The sequence below is a fragment of the Urocitellus parryii genome, chromosome 11 (genome assembly GCF_045843805.1).
Source record: "Urocitellus parryii isolate mUroPar1 chromosome 11, mUroPar1.hap1, whole genome shotgun sequence".
Classification (NCBI taxonomy): Eukaryota; Metazoa; Chordata; class Mammalia; order Rodentia; family Sciuridae; genus Urocitellus; species Urocitellus parryii.
The window spans coordinates 74,315,111-74,339,415 of record NC_135541.1 but is presented as its reverse complement, the minus strand read 5'-3'; the positions used below and the strand labels follow the sequence as shown (position 1 = coordinate 74,339,415).

At 39.4% G+C, this 24,305-nt stretch overlaps 1 protein-coding gene across 1 annotated transcript in view; it reads left to right on the top strand.

Moving 5' to 3' along the window:
• The first annotated feature begins 16,552 nt into the window (after positions 1–16,552).
• LOC113177432 (rho GTPase-activating protein 29-like) overlaps positions 16,553–24,305 on the top strand; it is a 64,306-nt gene continuing 56,553 nt past the window's right edge. The window contains 2 exon segments of the mRNA XM_026381966.2: positions 16,553–16,664; positions 16,667–16,756. Of these exon segments, the coding sequence (XP_026237751.2) occupies positions 16,553–16,664; positions 16,667–16,756 (202 nt within the window).

Here is a 24,305-nt window from a genome sequence, read left to right as displayed (position 1 = left end):
AGAGCTAATAAATGAATTCAGCAAAGTGGCCGGATATAAGATCAACACGCATAAATCAAAGGCATTCCTGTATATCAGCGACAAATCCTCTGAAACAGAAATGAGGAAAACTACTCCGTTCAAAATATCCCCCCAAAAAATAAAATACTTGGGAATCAACCTAACAAAAGAGGTGAAAGATTTATACAATGAAAATTACAGAACACTAAAGAAAGATATAGAAGAAGACCTTAGAAGATGGAAAAATATACCCTGCTCATGGATAGGCAGAACCAACATCATCAAAATGGCAATATTACCAAAAGTTCTCTATAAGTTCAATGCAATGCCAATCAAAATCCCAACAGCATTTCTTGTAGAAATAGATAAAAGAATCATGAAATTCATATGGAATAATAAAAGACCCAGAATAGCAAAAACAATGCTAAGCAGGAAGTGTGAATCAGGCGGTATAGCGATTCCAGACTTCAAACTATACTACAGAGCAATAGTTACAAAAACAGCATGGTACTGGTACCAAAACAGGCGGGTGGACCAATGGTACAGAATAGAGGACACAGAGACCAATCCACAAAACTACAACTTTCTTATATTTGATAAAGGGGCTAAAAGCATGCAATGGAGGAAGGATAGCATCTTCAACAAATGGTGCTGGGAAAACTGGAAATCCATTTGCATCAAAAAGAAGCTGAATCCCTATCTCTCACCATGCACAAAAGTTAACTCAAAATGGATCAAGGAGCTTGATATTAAATCAGAGACACGGCATCTGATAGAAAAAAAAGTTGGTTATGATCTACATACTGTGGGATCGGGCCCCAAATTCCTCAATAGGACACCCATAGCGCAAGAGTTAACAACTAGAATCAACAAATGGGACTTACTCAAACTAAAAAGTTTTTCTCAGCAAAAGAAACAATAAGAGAGATAAACAGGGAGCCTACATCCTGGGAACAAATCTTTACTCCACACACTTCAGATAGAGCCCTAATAACCAGAATATACAAAGAACTCAAAAAATTAGACAATAAGATTACAAATAACCCAATCAATAAATGGGCCAAGGACCTGAACAGACACTTCTCAGAGGAGGACATGCAATCAATCAATAAGTACATGAAAAAATGCTCACCATCTCTAGCAGTCAGAGAAATGCAAATCAAAACTACCCTAAGATACCATCTCACTCCAGTAAGACTGGCAGCCATTAGGAAGTCAAACAACAATAAGTGCTGGAGAGGATGCGGGGAAAAGGGCACTCTTGTTCATTGCTGGTGGGACTGCAAATTGGTGCAGCCAATTTGGAAAGCAGTATGGAGATTTCTTGGAAAGCTGGGAATGGAACCACCATTTGACCCAGCTATTCCCCTTCTCGGTTTATTCCCTAAAGACCTAATAAGAGCATTCTACAGGGACACTGCTACATCTATGTTCATAGCAGCACAATTCAGGATAGCAAGATTGTGGAATCAGCCTAGATGCCCTTCAATAGATGAATGGATAAAAAAAATGTGGCATTTATACACAATGGAGTATTACTCTGCATTAAAAAATGACAAAATCATAGAATTTGGAGGGAAATGGATGGCATTAGAGCAGATTATGCTAAGTGAAGCTAGTCAATCTTTAAAAAACAAATACCTAATGACCCCTTTGATATAAGGGGAGTAAACAAGGACAGGGTAGGGACGAAGAGCTTGTGAAGAAGATGTACATTAAACAGGGATGAGAGGTGGGAGGGAAAGGGAGTGAGAAGGGAAATCGCATGGAAATGGAAGGCGATCCTCAGGGTTATACATAAGGACATATAAGAGGAAAGGAGGGGTAAGACAAGATAATACAAATCGAAGAAATGATTTACAGTAGAAGGGGTAGAGAGAGAAAAGGGGAGGGGAGGGGAGGGGAGGGGAGGGGAGGGGAGGGGAGGGGAGGGGGGATAGTAGAGAATAGGACAGACAGCAGAATACATCAGACACTATAAAGGCAATTTGTCAATCAATGGAAGGGTAACTGATGTGATTCAGCAATCTGTATATGGGGTATAATTGGGAGTTCATAACCCACTTGAATCAAATTGTGAAATATGATGTATTAAGAACTATGTAATGTTTTGAACGACCAACAATAAAATAAATAAATAAATAAATAAATAAAATTAAAAAAAAAAAGATTTTTGACAATATTGAACATGTTCTCAAAAACCAGCCTGAGCTATTCATTAGAGCCAATAAAAAAGGGCATGTTTCAGGAACAAGCCTAGGGGAAGAGGGAAACTCAATGCCAGAGCCAGGATCAGGCCCAAGTCCTAATGGCCCTGTCATGTCTTCAACCTGTATTCACACCTATCTCCCTTTTAATGGAAAAGAGCAGCCAGGGAAACGGATAGGAATGGAACAAAAGCCAAAGCTGCACTTTAGAAAGCTAAGGAAACATGAGGCCTGAGGCATGGGAATAAACCCTCTGGGGCTGATAATCCCTGGACCTCTGGGAGCAGCCTCAGTTCATACAGGGAGGCCAGACACCGGCTTCTTGTTTGGTTAAGGTTGAAAGGCCCGTGAAAGTAAAGGAGTTGGGCATTTAGGCAAAGATGTTAAGGACATTTTTCTTTCACCAGAAATAGGTTCCTAGCTTCTGGAGTATTAATCAAGTTTCAGACATGCAAACTCACATGCCCACCATTTCATCTTCTAACTTCATTCTGAGAGAGCAAAAGTTAAAGAAGGGGCCATTTTGGGTGGTAGGAGCAGAAAGAGGGGTGGTAGTCTTCTTTAAAACCACAGGAGGCATTGGTCAATCACAGTCACAAAGGAGGTTGGTAAGAATTTTATCAAGGGGGTACTGGGGCCCAGGCCCAGACAGCCACACTCCCATATTTATGTTACTCTAGATCCCTCACAGCTACTTTTTAGTGGACAGTCCTAAACAAGGCCTTCCAAGCTGGCCAAAGATCTCCTGGAGAGCAGTGCCAGCCCTGCCTTTCCAAATTCTTCACTACTCTCAGCCAAGTTTTTTTTTTTTTTTTTTTTGGGGGGGGGTTGCTGCTGTTGTTGTACCAGGGATTGAACCCAGGGGTTCTTAACCACTGAGCCACATCTCCAGTCCCTTTTATTTTTTATTTTGAGACAGTGCCTCACTAAGTTTCTGAGGCTGGCTTTGAACTTGTTATCCTCCTGCCTCTGCCTCCCAAGCCGCTAGGACTTACAGGCCTGTGCCACAAAGCCCAGCTCGGCCCAGTATTGTCTGGCTCCTGACCCTCAGTGATGGTGCCATTTGTGGCCACAACTCCAATCACTGCCTGTAGGACTTGTTGTGGTTACTTGATATTTGTAGCACTGACCCTTGGTGGACCTGCCAGTGCTGCTTCCTCTTTCCTTGGAAGTTCTGGGGCAAGATAGCTTTCTTTATTTCAGCCCCCACTTCCAGCTGCAGCTCACACATCCAAATTCCCCTCAGTCCGACCCAGCACCTTTCCCCCCAGTGTGCTTTTGAAGTTAGAAAAGGGCCACCCACACAAACTACAAATACATCTATTTGTAATTTGTCCCATTTGTTATGCCTAATTTAATCTCCAGTAAAATGTACATGGTTAATCTCATAACTCAGATTCATTCTTCTTGGTAATCCCTGTTCTGAGGTCAGAATTTAAGAGCACTGTCATTCAGGTTTTGTTAAGGACACATACTCAACTCAATTTCACTCAAAGTTCTGCTGTATCTAATGTAAGAACTTCATTTACTCCCTACTGTTTCTGAGTTCCAACTGAGGGCCAAGAAGCACAGCATGTTCTAGGGAACCAAGCACAAGACATGGTTCCTGTTCTGTGGGGCTTACAGTCCAGTGGGAGAAAGACAAATACCCAGATGTCATATTCAGTGTTTGTACCACTAAGAGGCAAGTTGAGGAGGCATGCCTAACCCAAAGGAGATGTGACTAAGCTAATTTTTGAACAAAAGAATAGCAAGGAAGAGGACGAAAGGGGCAATATAGTAGGAGAGTGTTCTAAGCAAGGAGTGGCATGGGAGTGAGAGACAGAAACAACCTGGCAAGTTCTGAGAGGTGCACCAGTGTTGTGAGTGAGCTTCACCATTAATACAGACAGAACACATTTATATCTTTCCCCAATGTTAGAATTTATTGACTAAAAATAAATTCACATGCTACACCATGTTCAATGCCATTAATTCACCAGATACTCATAGTTCATGTGGTAGCCGTGAGCAGGGCAATCACAGGTTCCTTTATTCCTTTTCAATCTTGATTACTAGTATCTATAACACTCAATTCAGACAAAACAGTTTACACAATGATATAGAGTTTAGGGAAAGGCTAAGAAAAGATTGACATGGACCACAGGGCTTCAAGAGTTTGCACCATAAGAAAAAGCAGAGAGAAAATAAAAATGCAAAAGAGTCACTTTGGGTGGTCTGATAAAATTAAGAATGGGCCCTAAAGACTGTTCAGGGGAAGGTCTCCACAGCAGGCAACTGTCAAGTAGGCCACACAAGCAAGGGGATGGAGCTGAGCTGAAGTCCCAGGGACAGAGTTGTAGTTCACAGCCTGTGACCTTGTGAGCCATTCATTATGATAAGGAGTCAGGTCAGTGTGTGTGGCTGTACCCCTGCCTTAGGTGCCCTTTCTTTTATGTGTTCCAAGTGAGGGGGTTGCATCAGTTGATGGTCTGGTGTGTCTGATAAGCTCACAGGCCTGGTTTCCCTAGTATGTATTTGAGATGCCCATGCATCTGTGTGCCTCCGATTTAATTCATTGAGCTCACAGATGGTCATTTTTTATTAGCACAATTAATTTGCTCATCAGTTCACGCCTTATGATTGTGCTGTGCAGCCGAGGGTTATTCTTTTCAGAAAGTTCTGGATATCCAACAGCTGGTGGTTACCAATTTGTCCAGAGAGGTTACCAAGTCACTCTGCCTTGGCACTTGCACTCAAAACAGAGTAATTCAGGGTAAACTGCTGCTTTGTAAAATGGAGTGATTCCCGACTAGGCACTGCTATTCTATACAGCATGGAGTAACTCAGCCTGCTGACCACAATCACTTGGGCTAAGTAGGTTCTTCCAGGGAAGAAGACAAGATAGTGACAGAGCCATATCCTGGTAGGCCTTGTACTCCAGGCTAAGCAGGCTGTGGTGTATCCTGTGGTGTGCTTTGATTCTTAAATTTTAGTAAGCATAAGAATCACCGGGGGAGCTTGTTATAATTTTAGGTTTCTAAACCCTAAATGCAGAAATTTGGTTTCAGTAGGTCAGGGAGTGAACTCAGGGATTTGCATTTTAGTATCCCCCCACCATGAGTCTAATGAGAGGAGGGCTGGCAAACCCAGATGTAGGAGATATGAAGCCCTAAAGGGGCAGAAGGATCAGATCTGTTTCAGAAAAAAATATCTCTGGCAGAAAGTATTCCACATGTGCTCACTCAGCAAAGCACCCTAATCCTTTGATAATACTGTAACCCTCTGTTGTCCAGGGGCTTCAAGGCTTATAGTTGACTCTGAAAGTAAGTCTAAAATAAGAGATGCCCTTGGGAGGCCATGAATGAGTGGTCCTGAACTGTTTGGCTTTGGGCATTGTATAGCCCAAACTGTATAGGGGCAGTGAGCGATGCAAATTATGAGCACGTGAAAGCTTTGAGGCCCCAGATCCACTGAAGGTCTTGAGGTTCTGAAGGACACAGGCTCTACTGGGGGATGGAGCTTGGATCAGATCCCTGTCTAGTCTAGTTAGGGCTGCAGGAGCTTCTGGCAGGACAGAACCGGTGCCCACTTGGTTAACAGAGGCCCAGGGAGGATTGGATATAGGCCATGAAGCTATTTAATTGAAATGCTAATTATGTCACCTCAGAGAGCTGAACCCACTCAATAGTGTAGCCCTGTTTTCTGCAGCCAATGGTGATGAATATATTGATTATTATTTTATGTTGACTACAAGAATGACATTCCAACCAAGAGCTTGACACTCACTTTTTAAAACTGCCTAATCCATTGAACTTGATTTCTTCAGAAACTTCCTTCTTAACAACCCAGTGGTTCTGAGAATGCTAAGAAACTCAGGCCAACTGGAGCTGGCTGATAGCACAGAAGGCAGGTGATGCTCATTCTACCTGTTGCTCACACCTAAATTCACCCCAGGGTCTCAGCCCTTTGGGTATCCGGCACCTGTCTCCTCTTACCATGCCTCTTCCACAGCAAAAGTTTCATCTCTCCAAGATTCAGGCAATGCTAGAGAGTGACATTTTGTTTCACATTCTACAATCTCAGAGATGGGCAAGAAGGATGTTTTGAGTTTATTTCTGGCTCCCTGCACTCAGAAAAGCAGATGTAAAATGAGCAAGAGGCCTCCATATGGATAGGCTGGAAATCCCTTTCAGCTTCTAACCAATATGCTAACAACTCAGACCCACAGCCACCTCTTCACCAGCTGCTCTGACAGGGCCATTTGTTTCATGACTACTTCTCAGGGTTTTTTTTTTTCTTATGCTTAAAAGGATTGCCCCTTCACCAGCTGGATCCTGATTGGTACTTGCTGAGATTATGCCTTGTTGACTATCCAGTAGTATAGCAGAAGGTTATAGAGAAGAATATAGGAAAATATTCATATTAAGATGCTGTAAATAGTCATAGGGAGATAATCTAATTCCACCATTTGGCCCTTTTATGTCAAACTGCCTATCAGTCTCTTGGCCATAAACATTTAAACATAGTTTTTGTATGTTATCTAATGTCATTGTGAATATGTAGTTGATGCCTAAAATATTTAAGAAATATCAATCTGATATCATTAACTAAAGGGTAAGTTTCAACATAGGTATCAAAAGCATCTATAAATAACAGAAAGAGTTTCTCAGAATCAACTTTTTTTTTGTACTGGGGATTTAACCCAGGGGTGCTTTACCACTGAATTATAACTCCAGTTAACCCCAACCTTTTTAAAAAAATTATTTCATTTTTAAATTTTGAAACAGGGTCTCACAAAGTTGACCTTCCGCTGCTGAAGACCTTGCTAAGTTACTGAGTCTGATCTTGAAATTGTGATCATCCTGTCTTAGGCTCCCAAATTGCTGGGATTACAGGTGTATAATCACCTTGCCCACTGGAATCAACTTTTAATGTTTTGATGAAATCTTGAAGAGATGGCTACCAAAGGTACTATTCTAAAGAAATAATTCAATGGCATAATTACAACTCGTTGAAAGGAAGAATTGAGTGTTATCTGGCCAAGCACCTTCATGCCTTGGTTAGAGTCCAAGAGCGATGGATCAGGTTCACTCAATGAGGATGGTCTTTCTACTGCCTATGACACCTAAAGACAGGAGCTTGGACCTGTCCCAGTGGGTGAACGCTGTCACCAACCATTCAGAGCCGGGACGAAGAAACCTGAAATTACCAGAAAACATTAAGATCTACAAATTGGTTTTAAGTGAAATAAGTTTTTAATTAGTTATCAAAGTATATGTTTGCACATCATACACCTACTTTCTCAAAAATAAGAACAGACATGTCAGGCGTGTTCACATAGATGAAATGAGTTTATGTCAATTTATTCTAGACATCAATATCCTAATTCTAATTAAAAGGATTACATTGGGGCTCAGAGAGATTCAAGATCATATAACTGATAAAGGGAAAAATTGAAATTTACCCATATCTGTCTCCACTAGCTCCCATATTCTTTCCAACACGTTTTCTTTCCAGCCCATCATACCTGTGATTCCTGGTTTCCATCTTTACCCAGAAGACATGGCTATTTCTCAGTCTTATGATAAAGAATTTCTACAAAAATTCTTTATCATAAGACTGACAAGAAACCCCTAGTTACTGCTCATGTGGTGTACTCGCCTAGGATGTCTCCTAGAACATTGATACTTCTACCATCAAGACCAGAACCAAAGGTCAGGGGCCCCCTGCCATACCCTCACCCTTTCCAAGTGGCCTCCGCTTGGAAACCCCAATCAGAGACACAGAATGAGCTTTAAGACAGCAAGTACCAGAGGTGAGTTTCAGAAAATCAATGTATTCACACATACAGAGACACTCAGCCAGCTGGGCTGCTCTTTGTCTTCACAGCTACATGAACAGCCTGGTGCATCTGGCTGGTTCCTCTCAGAGAGGGTATGCAGAAGGGTAAGTTGAGTTCTTCCTCTTTCAAATTGCCATCTCAGCTTATAAACTCTGACTGCCCCTTGCTTTAATAATCATGTTGCAAAAGCTGTGACTCTGAAACCTCCTTATTGTAATCAGAGAAGGTTTAACGCACACAATAGGAATAGGAAGAACACCAATTTGTCTGGTTTCTGTTATAATCTGAAAGCTTTCAAAATAATCCTATTGGGCTTTTCAGATGAGAGAGTCCATCAGAAACTGAAAGGAGATTCAGTGGAGACCCCCCTGAGACTTAGGATTTAAGTAGAGCAGCCTGAAGGACTCAGATGACAAAGGTTACTGATACACAATGAAGAGATGGCCCTCTCCCCACTTCTGCCTGAAACCCAGCATCTCACTCTGCCTACCAAAGCCTGGAGAGGAGAAGATAGCTGGAGACAGTACCTGGGGCATGGTGTTAATGTTTGACCTCTATGAACTCCTCCAAGCTCTGTGAACCTCAGACACACAGGAGTGGGAACAAGATGGGGAAAGAGAATCAGAGAAGTCACCACGTGGAGCTACAGCCAACACATAGGCATGTGGACACCTAACGCACCACTTTAGGGACTTCCAGAAAAAAACGGGGACATTTTGAGAGTCCTGAGAGCCTGTTTTTACTTGGGTGAAGGACAGTACTACTGGAAATGTATACACATACATCTCTTTTAAAGTCTGGAAAAAGAATGTTTTGGGGTAGGGAAAGTGAAATTATGCTAGGGAGCTTTCCCTACCTTTAGTTTCAGAAACTGAATCATACCGAAGGTAAAAATCTGGTTTGGTGTTCACTGTGAAGGTCCAAGGTTAGCTATTATATCTGGCCTAGAGGTCTTGCTCACAGAGCTCTTGGAAAATCTTGTGACTTTGTGGATTCATCATGCTTAGATTGCAAGCAAGAGATAGGACCAAGGTCTCAGGCCCTGCTGCTCTCATGAAAATGTCCAAGCCTTCACTGAAATACACATGACCTGGCATGGCTTTCCTCTCCATCCCGTGCTCTTCCAGCTCTTGCTCCAGGCACTAAACTAGGTGTGATGAGCTCTCTAATCTGGGGCTTCTCACCCTACACCTGTCCCACAGCATATTTTTTGGTTTCCAGCTGCATAAATATTCCCTGCAGAATCCTCCCTGAGCACCCCTGGGTTAGGTACCATCAGCACTGCTTCTGGAACACCCTGAAGCCATCTGAAGAAAAATCACTTTAGAATGGTTGCCTGATTGTGTGTCAGTGACCCCACAGCAAAAGCTGTAGTATTTACCACAGTTGCCTGTAGGTCTGGGCAAAAGCTTAACAAACACTGGCTGAATGAGTAACCTGAATGAGTAACCTGGTCTGGCAGACCCCTTCAGGCACCATTATCAGGTCAGGCACAGAGCATCCCTGGGCTGCACTCTCACTTGCTCAACCACAAGCACCACGAAGTTCCCAGGGAAAAGATGGTGGCAAAAGCACAACAAATAGCCACACTTTCTGAAATTTCTCTTCCTGGAAGACAAACTTCAACATAAAAATAGTAACTTGCCAGCAGAAGACATCGAGACTGCAGATTCCCCCACCCAAAGTTCTCAATGAGTCAATTTTCCAGAAACAAGTAGAGGTTACAAGGCTTGGCACGGTAAAGGAAACGCACCAGGGGCCTGCAGTTCTAGCTCCGACTCTATGCCAAACTGCAACTTTGAGCAAAGTGGGCCATCTCACAGGCCCGAATGTTCCCAGATCCTGTAAAGGGCTGGGTTAGGTGCTGGCTAAGACCCTGAGAGGGGACTGAGATTAAGTCTTAGTCTTAGACCTCACACTATACCACAGAAATCAACAGACGTTGAATTAATTTAGAAAAATTAGCATTTTGGGGGGAAGGGATGGCAAAGCACAGAAAGGGGCACTTGTGCATTGAAACCGCCCGCCAGAACCAAAATCAGCTGATATTTCAAAGCCTTGGCAGACCCTTTAGAGGTCCTTTTAAAAGGGCGTGTGGAGAACCCAGCAGCGCGGCCGCCCTTGGTGGAGAAGCGGGGCCTCGAATGCTAGTAGCCCACCCATGGCGCGGGCTGAATGGGGGCGCAGTCCTGTCACAGGCAGGGGGACACCTAGCGCGTGCTGCGCTGCTACCCGCACCGCTTTCCGCTTGTGCGTCCCCCCGCCACGCCCACCGCAGCCCAGGGCCAATCACCCGCAGACCGAAGTCCCGCACTCGATTCGCGCCCCCCCGCCCCACCGGCTGCTCGACGCGAGACTAGTAACCGTTAGGAAGCGCTTTGCCCCGCCGGGATTTCTGCTTAGTCGTTGTCTACCAGGAAACGGCTTCCTCAGTTTAGAGTCAACTCTCCTGCGGCGGCGGCAGACGCCAGAGACGCAGCAGCCGGACCCCAGCCTCAGCCTCAGCTTCAGCGCCTCCGCCGCCATCCGGCCTCCTCCCGCGGGAACGCACTTCGGGCTCCCGCCACGCGGGGTCGGAAGCCTCGCGCTCTCCCCTGTGGCCTCGGAAACCGCGTCCTGGGAGGCGGCCGCCTGCCCGCCCGCCCCGTCGCCTGGCCCCTCGGGTGGCCGCTTCCATGGGCACCGACAGCCGCGCGGCCGGGGCGCTCCTGGCGGGGGCCCGCACCCTGCACCTGCAGACTGGGAACCTGCTGAGGAGCTGGGGCCGCCTGCGAAGGAAGTGCCCTTCCACGCACAACGAGGAGGTGAGGGCCGGCGAGCAGCGTCCGTGCAGACCCAGGTTCTGGGGCAGGCCGCGGGCCAGGGCAGGTGCGGGAGGGCGCGCCTGGGCGCCGGGGGTGGGGAGCTGCGGCCGGGGTTGGCGCCACCTCTCGTGCCATCCTACTGTCGGGGCCGAGCATCCTAAACATTTAGCGAGTGCAGCTGCACACCCAGTGCCACCTCTGCCGCTGCTCGAGGCAGATAGCAGAACTCTGAGAGGCACTGGATCCCTCTGCCTGGCAGGGGAGTCGGGGAGCTCCAGTACGTGGCGGGGTGCCCACCCCATCTCTTCCTCCCTTCCCCAACTTTTCCTTTCGAAAGGATTATTCCAAAGATTAACGTTTGGTAAATGAAATACTATTCACAATACGCTTAACTTTGATCATGTTGATATTATTGCTGTGAAGCAAATCTGCCGCATTTTATTTTCCTGAAGACTGATCACCAGTTAGTTGGAGGTGGCAGATGTTAATCTGGAAGTATGCACTTGCTACCCCTTTGTTGCTGACTGTTCCTGAGCCATTGACTGCACAGGTAATTGGTGGCACGGAATAATTTTTGCACTTGAAAAATTCTAGTGTGTATCTGTGACTTTATGATGTGTTGGTTAAATTAAAAATAATAAAACAAAAACTTTAGGAGCCATGCGACTTTGGGAAAGAAGCTTCAAAGTTGGGTGCCACCTTCTTCATCAGGTTGTTGTGAGAATTAAGAGATTATATATGAAAATGCTCCATATAACCATCAGAAAGAGAAATCTTGATTAAAAGAACCAATTGCCTAAACTGTCAGGTTATGACATTATCAGCTGTTCAGAGTCAGTTTTAGCTATGTTTATATGAGAGCTGTTGTCCACAGACCATAGGGGAAGTAGCAGTTGGTATGTGTGGGGAACCAGCACCTTTCAGGAGGCAGAGAACTCACTTTAATATGCACCTGAATCCCTACCCTATTCTGTGTTTGGGTTCCAGTTTTGTTTAAACCACTCACTTTGACTCTTTCTCTAAAAGATAAGTTATTTCTATATTTGGTACATAAAGCCTTAATTTCTTTCATCACTGATAGTGATGATCAGTGTAGCTGGAAGATCTGCATGTATTTTGATAATATTGGGTGAAATTTTCTCTCTCATTATAACATATTGTAGAGTAGTGGCTTTCAAAGTTTTTTTTACTCCAAATGGTAAGAAATGTATTTTACTCATGCATTCATAATTTTATATTTATATCTGTGTATGCGTATCAATATATCTGAAATAGAGATCTCACAAAAAGATGTTAACTCTTTTATACTGAGCCATCTTGATTTTTTTTTCTATCTTGTTTAATTTTTTTTTTTTTAACACAATGCTGGGGATGGAACTCAGGGTCTCACACAAGCTATGCAAGGGCTCAACCACTGAACGACACTGGGACAGTGTGCGCTGATGCACACAGTTTTCTGAAAAACATTGTTCAGAAGATTAATTCTGGTCTTAGTGTTTTATTTGGGGTACCTCGTCAGAGTAGGACAAAACTAAAGATCCTAAAACATTTGAGGAAAATGTGAAGAAATAGCAGCATATTGAGGGAAACTATAACAAGAAGATAGGCATGTTTTATTTCTATGTAAAGAATTTTACATGGAGCACTCCAAATTGGTATGTACCCCTTGAAACAGCTCAACCTCATTGAAGAGATTAAAGAAAGTGAAAAAAATCATTCATTATTGAAAATATACATATTTGATAGTGTTTAATTCTTAAAAGATCTTTTCTAGTTCTAATGCTTTTTTGATTCTATGATCTTTTCCCAAAGTTTTGTGTTTCACTAGAGTTTTATGAAATCAAATATTTTACAAATTGTATTTATGACAGTGCTGAGGATCAAAACTAGGGCTAAATATTGTTTATAAATGGGTCATTGTAAGATAGTTTTGACTTTTGTGTTGTTGAGTATTTGATCAGTTGAGTTGTGGTATTTTTAAAATTCTTAAGCCATTCCAGATTTAATATAGACTACATTGTGGTGATAGTTATCTTTAGTGAAACTGTGTATGTGATGATGAAGAAAGCAGGAAACAAAAAGGTATAAGACTAATATTCACTCAATATAGTTAGCATGTAACTTACAATAAAAATCAGTTTGTGATATAGTCAATGAATTTCTTATATAATTATAACTTTAGGCTTTTCTATAATTTATCCTGAAATTTGCAGAAACCAAGATTAATTAAATAGATGGTTTCAGAAAAGGGGTGTATACTCTGGAAATATACTTATCTTTCTGAGTCGAAGAATTCATCAGGAAAGCCTTATACATGAAATCATCCAGAGAAAAATTTCTTAGAATTCTTCAGCAATTTGAGCCAAAGCAATCCTGATCAAATAGTTAACTCCATCAGTCCTGTTTCCTCAACAGTTACTGATTTATCTGGAAAGATTATTAATTAATTTTTATCTACTGACCTCAACTTGATTAGAAATACATTTTGCATGAAGATACAGATTTTGTAACTTGAATTCAAGTAAGTTATTATGAATAGCACATAAATTATTGTTGTGGGTTGTAAATCCTAACATAAGTGGCTATTAAATTAATGACCAGTTTTCCCTTGTGCTGCAGTCTGGCTGGGCACAATTCAGGAGCCACTTGTCAAAAGAAACGAACTTTATTTTTAGAACACACACACCAAACCACACAGCTCCTCAGGAAAAACCTTCAGAGCCCAACTGCCACCACCGGCTTCCCACAGGCCTCTCCACCTCCCCCACTCCTCCTGCTCTTGAGGCTGATTGGCTGGGTTTCGTGGGCAGAGCCAAAAAAAAGTACTTCATGAAATCTAGTTCATGAAGTATTTTAACAGTATTTGGCACATACTAACCACCTGATAAATAAAGGCTATTAATATGATTCATTAAAACAGCCAGCATCAAGCTGTTTCATAATAGGGTAGGGAAGGGGAACATGGGAAGAATAGTTGAACTCTAGATAGGGTAAAGGAGTGGGAGGGGAAGGTAGGGGGCATAGGGTTAGAAATGATGGTGGAATGTGATGGACATCATTACCCTAAGCACAGGTATAAAGATACTAATGCTGTGAATATACTTTGTGTACATCCAGAGATATGAAAAATTGTGTTCTCTATATGTAATATGAATTATAATACATTTCATTGTCATAGATAACAATCAGAATAAAAATAAATAAAAAATTTGGAATTAAAAGAATATTGAATAAAGGAACTTTAAAAGCTATTAAAAAGTATTGAGTCACTATTATAATCAGAAGGAGCATAATAGGAATACAACCTTTAGTTCACTTTTATGTAATTTTGCCTTTGCTTAGCTTCATGTAGTTTTTTTTTTTGAAAGATAACATTTTAGAGATGGATTTTTTTAAAAAAAATTTCTCTGAAAAGCACTGCAAAAACCTAGAGCTATTTTGGTGTCTGTAAAAGTCAGTTGTGACTTTATTAATTTATGTCCATTATTTCTGCAAATGCATTATTCATTCTGCAAATAGTTTGAGTAATTCATCCTTTCTCTTGTAAAGCACTGCTGTGAACAGAGAACAAATGATTAACAACCAAGACAAGGTCTTAATTTCCTTAAGATTCTAGTCTAAATGCTAAGATCTGAATTATCTGTTTGGACTGTGGTAAATGCAGTGATGAACAGTGTAGGATGCTCTAGATCATCTCTAGGGGTTCTGTTCTAGTTTGGTGAAGGTGGTTATGGGGCCATGGGAGTAGTGCAGGAGAGTTTCTCTGAGGAAGTGATCGTTGAGTAAGATCAGAGTGAATGAATTTCAAGCTATAATATCATGACCCCTGTTACATGTATAAAGACAATTTAGTGAGTTGCAACCAGCATTTATAAAAATAAAATGGAATAGAATGAAAAAAAATCTGCGTATATCTCATAGATCCTTAGCTAGAATCTGTTTTTTGAAAGACAAATAGATCTGACACATACAACACACCAACATTACATACTAATGTATCTCTACTGGTCATGATGTTTCATACTGTGGGTGAAAGTAAACAAATACTGTTAGAAGAAGGAAAAGGAGATGTGTATGGCAGGAGTGTTGAGAGCCAGGAGTGTGACTTCAGATAACATTGCAGGACCAGGCAAGAGCCACCATGTCTCACTTTGAGCCTCACAGAGTACGACATTTTTTCACTTGTCCTTTGGAAGGTTTGAGCAGAGAAATGACACCATGAGATTTATGTTTGAAAAGTTTACTCGCTACATTTATAATGGGACAAGAATGGTTGTGGAACGATCATTAGGAAATTAGTGCAGTAGCTCAGACAAGAAATGACAATTCACTAGTGTGGGAGAGGCAGAAATAGAACGGGATAGACTAGAGAACTGTAATCCCAGGGAGAAACCAAATCTGTGGAATTGGGCATGGTGTAATAGTACATGGTACAGTACTATTACATTTGTATCTTACAAATGATGAAAATATTACATAAAACTTTCTACTGTGAATTCATAGGAGTCCTTAGTCATTTTACATTTTGAAAATATCCAAATATTTAAGACAAAATATTTGAAAAATCTTTTAATGATCATGCTTGGGCTAACAAGTTGTTTGCTTTTTGATTTCAAGAAATTTAAAAAAAATGGGAAAGTTAAAATAAGGATGAAGAAGAAACACACCAAGATTCTCTTGAGTCTCAGCAGGCCAGGATTAGATGTTTTAACACAAAATTTTTAAATTTTGTGATGCCTTTTAATCTTCACACAACCTGGGAGTAAATTGTATAAGTCACACATCTAGAAAATATTAGGATTTTCCGGGATTCAAATCTAAAATTTTTTTTATTCTAAAACATTGCCTGTTCATTATTCCATCTTTAAATTACCAGAAATATTGCTCTGATAATATGACATTTATTTGTTCAGCCAGGATACATCAGGTTAAGGGGTATCCTTAGAACTTGTTTTCAATAAAAAATGTTCTTCATGAAATTTAATAACCCAAAATGTCAGCGTGTATGTGTACATGTATGTATTTATATATCACTAGAGAAAATTGAACTACTTTTATGTGCTCAGTGGATACTTATATACTATTGTCTCATTTAATTCTGTAAAATAAGCTCCTGAGGTAGGTGTTGTCAGGATGTTTCTCTGATTTTATAAATGAACATACCAAAGTGTAGAGGTGATTAACAGCTTCTTAGATCATATAGTAAATGATAGAGGAAGATTTTAAAACACATCTCTTTTTTCAGAGCCCATATTTCATCTTTATTCTTGAAGGTGATGTAATAGAGAGAAGATGTGACCTACTAAGTGATGTTTCAGAACAATTTTTACAATTAAAAATATTCTGTACCTTAGGAATTGAGGAAGTTAGGGCAGATCTAGATTTAACTCGAATTTCATCATTTATCAGTTGAGAGCCTAGACATATTTTTTAAACCTCTAAACCTCAGATTCCTCACTTGTGAAGTGAAAAGAATGATAGTTTTCATATTGGGCATTATCAGGATTACAGACTTAGTAAATGGAAGCTATTTTTCATAGTACAGTGTTCTATTCATTTGTTTTTACAAATTAAAAATAGAATACTAAGGTGGAGTGTGGGCAATTTGTGAAGACCTAATATGTTTCCCTGGCTTATGTAGTATTTGTGTTTCTCTTTTTTGTGTTTATTTCTTGCCCCCTTAAGGATTTAAGTTTTTCTGATTATCAAATGAGGGTATGATTGCTCACAAAAAGAAAAAGGCTAAGAAAAAACATGTTTGGACATCAGGCCAACTCTCTACTCAAGTAACGACTTCTGAAGTGGGGCCCCAGTCCATAAGTTCCAGCTCCACTTTGATCAGGACCACATCAAGGAGGTGGTGAATGATATCAGCAAGTTCACCCATGTGCTGCGGTATTTCAAAGAAGCTATACTTTCAGGTTTGTCCACTATTTTCTTTTCGAATTTTTACTGGATAGGTTGTAAAATTTTAAAAGCCACCCTCCCTACAGATAAGTGTGTACACAATGGTAGAAACAGGGTATTATTCTGCTTTAGTTATTTTATGACTAATTTCCTCCCTAAATGTTTGATGATTATAATGTAAACCATTTTGTAGCCAAATAATTGGGCAGTTGGAGAATGATATTGGCCAAACTGTATTGTTACATTGTGTGCATGTATGAATATATAACTACAAATCCCATCATTTTGTTCAACTATAATTCACCAATAAGAATAATGGGGGAAAATATGAATAAGAGCAAGAGAAAAATTAAAAAATAAATAATAGTGCAGCACATAATAAAAATTTTGGTAAGGGTGCAGAAACAAGAGTACCAAAAAAAGAAAAATAAGTCTTTGGCTCCAATCAGTTTGTCCTGTGCAATTTAGGACCATTGGAATCTAAACCTTCTTGTTATAGGCAGTACAGCCCACATTGATTGGTCTTTAATAAGCAAACTGATGTTTACAATGTAGATTGTTGATGCTTTGTCCTTAATTCAGTTTTCCATATTGTTGCCAAATTTAAAATGACTGTATTTGAATGAATTTTTCCCCCAATATTCAGACTTAATTCTGTTTTGCTGATTGGTAACGTCTTCTTCCATTAAGGGACAATCACAGAATTTGTCTAGTCAGAAATAGATAATGGGATTTGTTTATCCTGAAGTAAAGAATTATATATCCCTGACTTCACCTTAGTATCTAAGTCTTTTAACTTTCAGTGTTTCTTTACTATCCAAATTTGATGTCAGTGATAATTAATAGTTAAGAGACAGCTCCTGTTCTTTTGTGATGAGGAACAGTTCATTTTCATGTTCATAATGTTTACACTTTACTTTCATTGCATTTATACAATAAGGCCCTTCCTCGGCCTTCATAGAAATTTGTGAGATTTCAACAAATCTGTCTGTGTGTGTGTGTGTGTGTGTGAGAGAGAGAGAGAGAGAGAGAGAGAGTGAGAGTGAGAGAGAGAGAGATTTCTGCTGTATTCCTTTGGTTAAAACTAGGTACATATTTTGTGTGTATTCAAGAGGACAGGAAATAAACTGCCCCTCTTTCCAGGGAATGGTATATGTATATATGAGATATATATATAATTTTTTAATGGTTGTTTTCTGATATGCACTTTGAAAGCCAGAATCTAAAAATACATCTCATGTTTACACTAAATTTAAGAGTCTATTTCTAACCAAATTATAATGTTCAAGTTGAAGTTCCAAAAATAACTGAACTAGAATTGAAGCCTCCAAAAGAGAAAAAAATGATTATTTTTTTCTGGGCATTGAGGCTCGAACCCAGGGCCTCATGCATGCAAGGCAAGTACTCTACCACTGAACAACCTCCCTAGTCCCAAAGCCTCAAATTTTAGTGTTTGACTTTTCCTTAAAACAGCAGTCACCAGTCTATGTTAATATATACATATAATCCATATAACATATATGTATACACGTGTGTGTGTGTATATATATATAAAATGTATAGGGGTTTTAAATATTTTTGTTTAGCATTTAAGAATTGAATATTAAAATGCATAGTTATGAACAAGCCCTGTTACATTGCAATTAATTTTTTTCATTCACACAGTATCCCTCAATTTTATAATATCCCCCAGTTTTTAAATCTGGTGAATAGAATTTTCATATAGGTGCCTCCAAATGGTAACACTGAAATTACTTACATATTTCAGGGAATATTCAAAAACATTCACCATACAGTCATTCAAATCCATTAAACCACTATAATGATCTTTTCATTATCGGTGATTCTTTTTTTTTGCAGCTTAGTATTTTTTTAATATGACAGCAGAATGTATTATAATTCTTATTACATATATAGAGCATAATTTTTCATATCTTTGGTTGTATACATAGTATATTCACACCAATTCGTAATTCATACCTGTACTTTGTATAATGATCATCACATTCCACCATCATTAATTATCCCATGCCCCCTCCCTTCCCCTCCAACCCCTCTACCCTATCTAGAGTTCATCTATTCCTCCCATGCTCTCTCTCCCTATCCCACTACGAATCAGCCTCCTTATATTAAAGAAAACCTTCGGCATTTGGATTTGGGGATTGGCTAACTTCACTTACCATTATCTTCTCTAACTCTATCCATATCCTGCAAATGCCATGATATTATTCTATTTTATTGCTGAGTAATATTCCATTGTGTATATATGCCACATTTTTTTTTATCCATTCATCTACTGAAAGGTATCTAGGTTGGTTCTACAGTTTAGCTATTGTGAATTGTGCTGCTATAAACATTGATGTGGCTGTGTCCCTGTAGTATGCTGTTTTTAAGTCCTTTGGGTATAGAACAAGGAGAGGGACAGCTGGGTCAAATGGTTCCATTCCCAGTTTTCCAAGAAATCTCCAAACTGCTTTCCATATTGGCTGCACCAGTTTGCAGTCCCACCAGCAGTGTATAAGAGTACCTTTTTCCCCAGATCCTTGCCAACACTTATTGTTGTTTGTATGCATAATATCTGCCATTCTGACTGTAGTAAGATGAAATCTTAAGAGTGGTTTTGATTTGCATTTCTCTAATTCCTAGTGATGATGAACATTTTTTCATGTATTTGTTGATTGATTGTAAAATCATCTTCTGAGAAGTGTCACTTCAGGTCCTTGGCCCATTTATTGATTGGGTTATTTATTTATTTATTTGTTTATTTTTTGGTGTTTAGCTTTTTGAGTTCTTTATATACCCTAGTGATTAGTGCTGTATCTGATGTGTGAGGGGTAAAGATTTGCTCCCAAGATGTAGGCTGTCTATTCACTTCACAGATTGTTTCTTTTGCTGAGAAGAAACTTTTTAGTTTGAATTCATCCCATTTATTGATTCTTGATTTTTAATTCTTATGCTATAGGAGTCTTATTAAGGAAGTTGGGGTCTAATCCCACATGATGGAGATTAGGGCCTACTTTTTCTTCTGTTAGAAGCAAGGTCTCTGATTGTATTCCTAAGTCCTTGATCCATTTTGAGTTGAGTTTTGTTCATGGTGAAAATTTTCATTTTTCCAGTTTTCCCAATACCATTTGTTAAAGAGGCTATCTTTTCTCCAATGCATGTTCTTAGCACTTTTATCTAATATAAGATAATTTTAATTTTGTGGGTTAGTATCTGTGACCTCTATTCTGTACCATTGGTCTACATGTCTGTTTTGGTGCTAATCCATGCTGGTTTTTTTTTTTTTACACTCTTTTAAGGTCCTCAGGGAATAGTCCAAGAAGGGTGATAGCTGGGTCAAATGGTGGTTCCATTCCCAGCTTTCCCAGTAATCTCCATACTGCTTTCCAAATTGGCCGCACCAATTTGCAGTCCCACCAGCAATGTACAAGTGTACCCTTTTCCCCACATCCTTGCCAGCACTTATTGTTGTTTGACTTCATAATGGCTGCCAATCTTACTGGAGTGAGATGGTATCTTAGGGTGGTTTTGATTTGCATTTCTCTGACTGCTAGAGATGGTGAGCATTTTTTCATGTACTTATTGATTGATTGTATATCCTCCTCTGAGAAGTGTCTGTTCAGGTCCTTGGCCCATTTGTTGATTGGGTTATTTGTTATCTTATTGTCTAATTTTTTGAGTTCTTTGTATATTCTGGAAATTAGGGCTCTATCTGAAGTGTGAGGAGTAAAGATTTGTTCCCAGGATGTTGGCTCCCTATTTACTTCTCTTATTCTTTCTCTTGCTGAGAAAAAACTTTTTAGTTTGAGTAAGTCCCATTTGTTTCTTTTTCTTATTAACTCTTGGGCTATGGGTGTCCTATAAAGGAATTTGGAGCCCAACCCCACAATATGTAGATTGGATCCAACTTTTTCTTCTATCAGGCACAGAGTCTCTGATTTGATATCAAGCTCTTTGATCCATTTTGAGTTAACTTTTGTGCATGGCGAGAGAAAGGGGTTCAGCTTCATTTTGTTGCATATGGATTTCCAGTTTTCCCAGCACCATTTGTTGAAGATGCTATCCTTCCTCCATTGCATGCTTTTAGCCCCTTTATCAAATATAAGAAAGTTGTAGTTTTGTGGATTGGTCTCTGTGTCCTCTATTCTGTACCATTGGTCCACCCGCCTGTTTTGGTACCAGTACCATGCTGTTTTTGTTACTATTGCTCTGTAGTACAGTTTGAAATCTGGTATCTATATACCTCCAGATTCACACTTCCTGCCTAGAATTGCTTTTGCTATTCTGGGTCTTTTGTTTTTCCATATGAATTTCATGATTGCTTTCTTTTCTTATTTCTACAAGAAATGCCGTTGGGATTTTGATTGGCATTGCATTAAACCTATAGAGAGCTTTTGGTAATATTGCCATTTTGATGATGTTAGTTCTGCCTATCCATGAACAGGGTACATTTTTCCATCTTCTAAGATCTTCTATCTCTCTCTTTAGGGTTCTGTAGTTTTCATTGTATAAATCTTTCACCCCTTTTGTTAGGTTGATTCCCAAGTATTTTATTTTTTTTTTTTGAGGATGTTGTGAATGGAGTGGTTTTCCTCATTTCCATTTCAGAAGTTTTGTTGCTGATATACAGGAATGCCTTTGGTTTATGTGTGTTGATTTTATATCCTGCCACTTTGCTGAATTCATTTATTAACTCTAGTAGTTTCTTTGTAGACCCTTTTGGGTCTGTTAGATATATTACCATATCATCTGCAAATAGTGATAATTTAAGTTCTTCTTTTCCTATTTTTATTCCTTTAATTTCTTTTGTCTGTCTAATTGCTCTGGCTTGTATTTCAAGAACTAAATTGAATAGAAGTGGTGAGAGAGGGCATCCCTGTCTTGTTCCAGATTTTAGAAGGAATGCCTTCATTTTTTTCTCCGTTTAGAATGATGCTAGCCTGAGGCTTAGCATATGTAGCTTTTACAATGTTGAGGTAAGTTCCTGTTATCCCTAGTTTTTCTAGTGTTTTGAACATAGTGGGATGCTGTAGTTTGTCGAATGCTTTTTCTGCATCTATGGAGATGATCATATGGTTCTTATCTTTAAGTCAATTGATGTGGCGAATAACATTTATTGATTTCTGTATATTGAACCAGCCTTGCATCCCAGGGATGAATCCTACTTGATCGTGGTGCACAATTTTTTTGATATGCTTTTGTATTCAATTCGCCAGGATTTTATTGAGAATTTTTGCATCTAGGTTCATTAGAGATATTGGTCTGTAGTTTTCTTTCTTTGAAGTGTCTTTGTCTGGTTTCGGGATCAGGGTGATGTTGGCCTCATAGAATGAATTTGGAAGAGCTCCTTCTTTTTCTATTTCTTGAAATAGCTTCAAAAGTATTGGTATTAATTCTTCTATGAAGGTTTTGTAAAACTCCGCTGTATACCCATCCGGTCCAGGGCTTTTCTTGGTTGGTAGTTTTTTGATGGCCTCTTCTATTTCTTCCTTTGTTATTGGTCTGTTTAAATTGTGTGTGTCTTCCTGTCTCAATGTGGGCAGATCATATGACTTAAGAAATTTATTGATATCTTCACTATCTTCTATTTTATTGGAATATAGGTTTTCCAAATGCTTTCTAATTATCTTCTGTATTTCAGTAGTGTCTGTTGTGATATTGCCTTTTTCATCCCGTATGTTAGTAATTTGTGTCCTCTCTCTTCTTCTCTTCGTTAGCATGGTTAAGGGTCTGTCGATCTTATTTATTTTTTCAAAGAACCAACTTTTAGTTTTATCAATTTTTTCAATGTTTTTTTTTTTTGTTTCAATTTCGTTGATTTCCACTCTGATTTTAATTATTTCTTGTCTTCTACTACATTTGCTGTTGTTTTGCTCTTCCTTTTCTAGGGTTTTACGATGTAGTGTGAGTTCATTTATTTGTTGGTTTTTTTCTTTTTTTTGAGGAATGAACTCCAGGAAATGAATTTCCTTCTTAAAACTGCTTTCATTGTGTCCCATAGATTCCAGTATGTTGTGTCTGTATTGTTGTTTATCTCTAAGAATTTTTTTATTTCCTCCTTTATATCTTCTGTAACCCATTGATCATTCAGTAACATATTGTTCATTTTCCAGGTGATGCAGGATTTTTCCTTCCTTCTTTTATCATTGATTTCCAGTTTCATTCCATTATGGTCAGATATGGTGCATGGTATTATCTTCACACCTTTATATTTACTGAGGGTTGCCCTATGGCATAATATATAGTCTGTCTTTGAGTAGGATCCATGTACTGCTGAGAAGAACGTGTGTCCACTTGATGATGGTTGATATATTCTATATATGTCGGTTAAGTCTATTGATTGCGTTATTGAGTTCTATAGTATCTTTATTCAGCTTTTGTCTAGAGGATCTGTCTAATGGCGAGAGCAGTGTGTTGAAGTCACCCATAATTATTGTGTTGTGGTCTATTTGACTCTTGAACTTGAGGAGAGTTTGTTTTATGAACGTTGCAGCACCATTGTTTGGTGCATACAAATTGATAATTGTTATGTCTTGATGGTGGATGGTTCCTTTTAACAGTATATAGTGTCCTTCTTTATCCCTTTTGATTAACTTAGGTTTGAAGTTGATTTTATTCAATATGAGTATGGCCACTCCTGCTTGCTTCCGAGGGCCATGTGAGCGGTACGATTTTTCCCAACCTTTCACGTTCAGCCTGTGTATGTCTTTTCCTATCATATGAGTCTCCTGAAGGCAGCATATTGTTGGATTTGTTTTTTTAATCCAGGTTACTAGCCTATGTCTCTTGATTGGTGAATTTAAGCCATTAACATTTAAGGTTACAATTGAAATATGGTTTGTACTTCCAGTCATGTTTATTTATTTATTTATTTTAGTTTGGCTAGTTTTTCCTCTTAGGTATTTTTCTCCCCCTTTACTGAGATACCTCCCACTGTTAGTTTTGGGTGCTATTTTTCAATTCCTCTTCTTGTAGTATTTTGCTCAAAGTGCTTTGCAGTGCTGGTTTTCTGGCTGTGAATTCTTTTAGCTTTTGTTTATCGTGAAATATTTTAATTTCATTGTCAAATCTGAAGCTTAATTTTGCTGGATACAGTATTCTTGGTTGGAATCCATTATTTTTCAGCATTTGAAATAGCTTGTTCCAGGATCTTCTCGCTTTCAAAGTCTGTGATGAAAAATCAGCCATTAACCTAATTGGTTTACCCCTGAATGTAATCTGCCTCCTTTCTCTCGCTCGTAGCTTTTAATATTCTCTCCTTGTTCTGTATGTTGGCTATCTTCATAATTATATGTCTTGGAGTTGGACTATTATGGTTTTGGATGTTTGGGGTCCTGTAGGCTTCCAGGATTTGGCAGTCCATTCCATCTTTCATCTCTATGAAGTTTTCTCGTATGATTTCATTTAATAGGTTGTTCATTCCTTTGGTTTGAACCTCTATGCCTTCTTCTATCCCAATGACTCTCAAGTTTGGTTTTTCCCATATCTCTTGGATAGATTGCTCGTGAGATTTAAGCATCTTTTCTGTGTTGACTATATTCTTTTCAAGTTGATAAACTT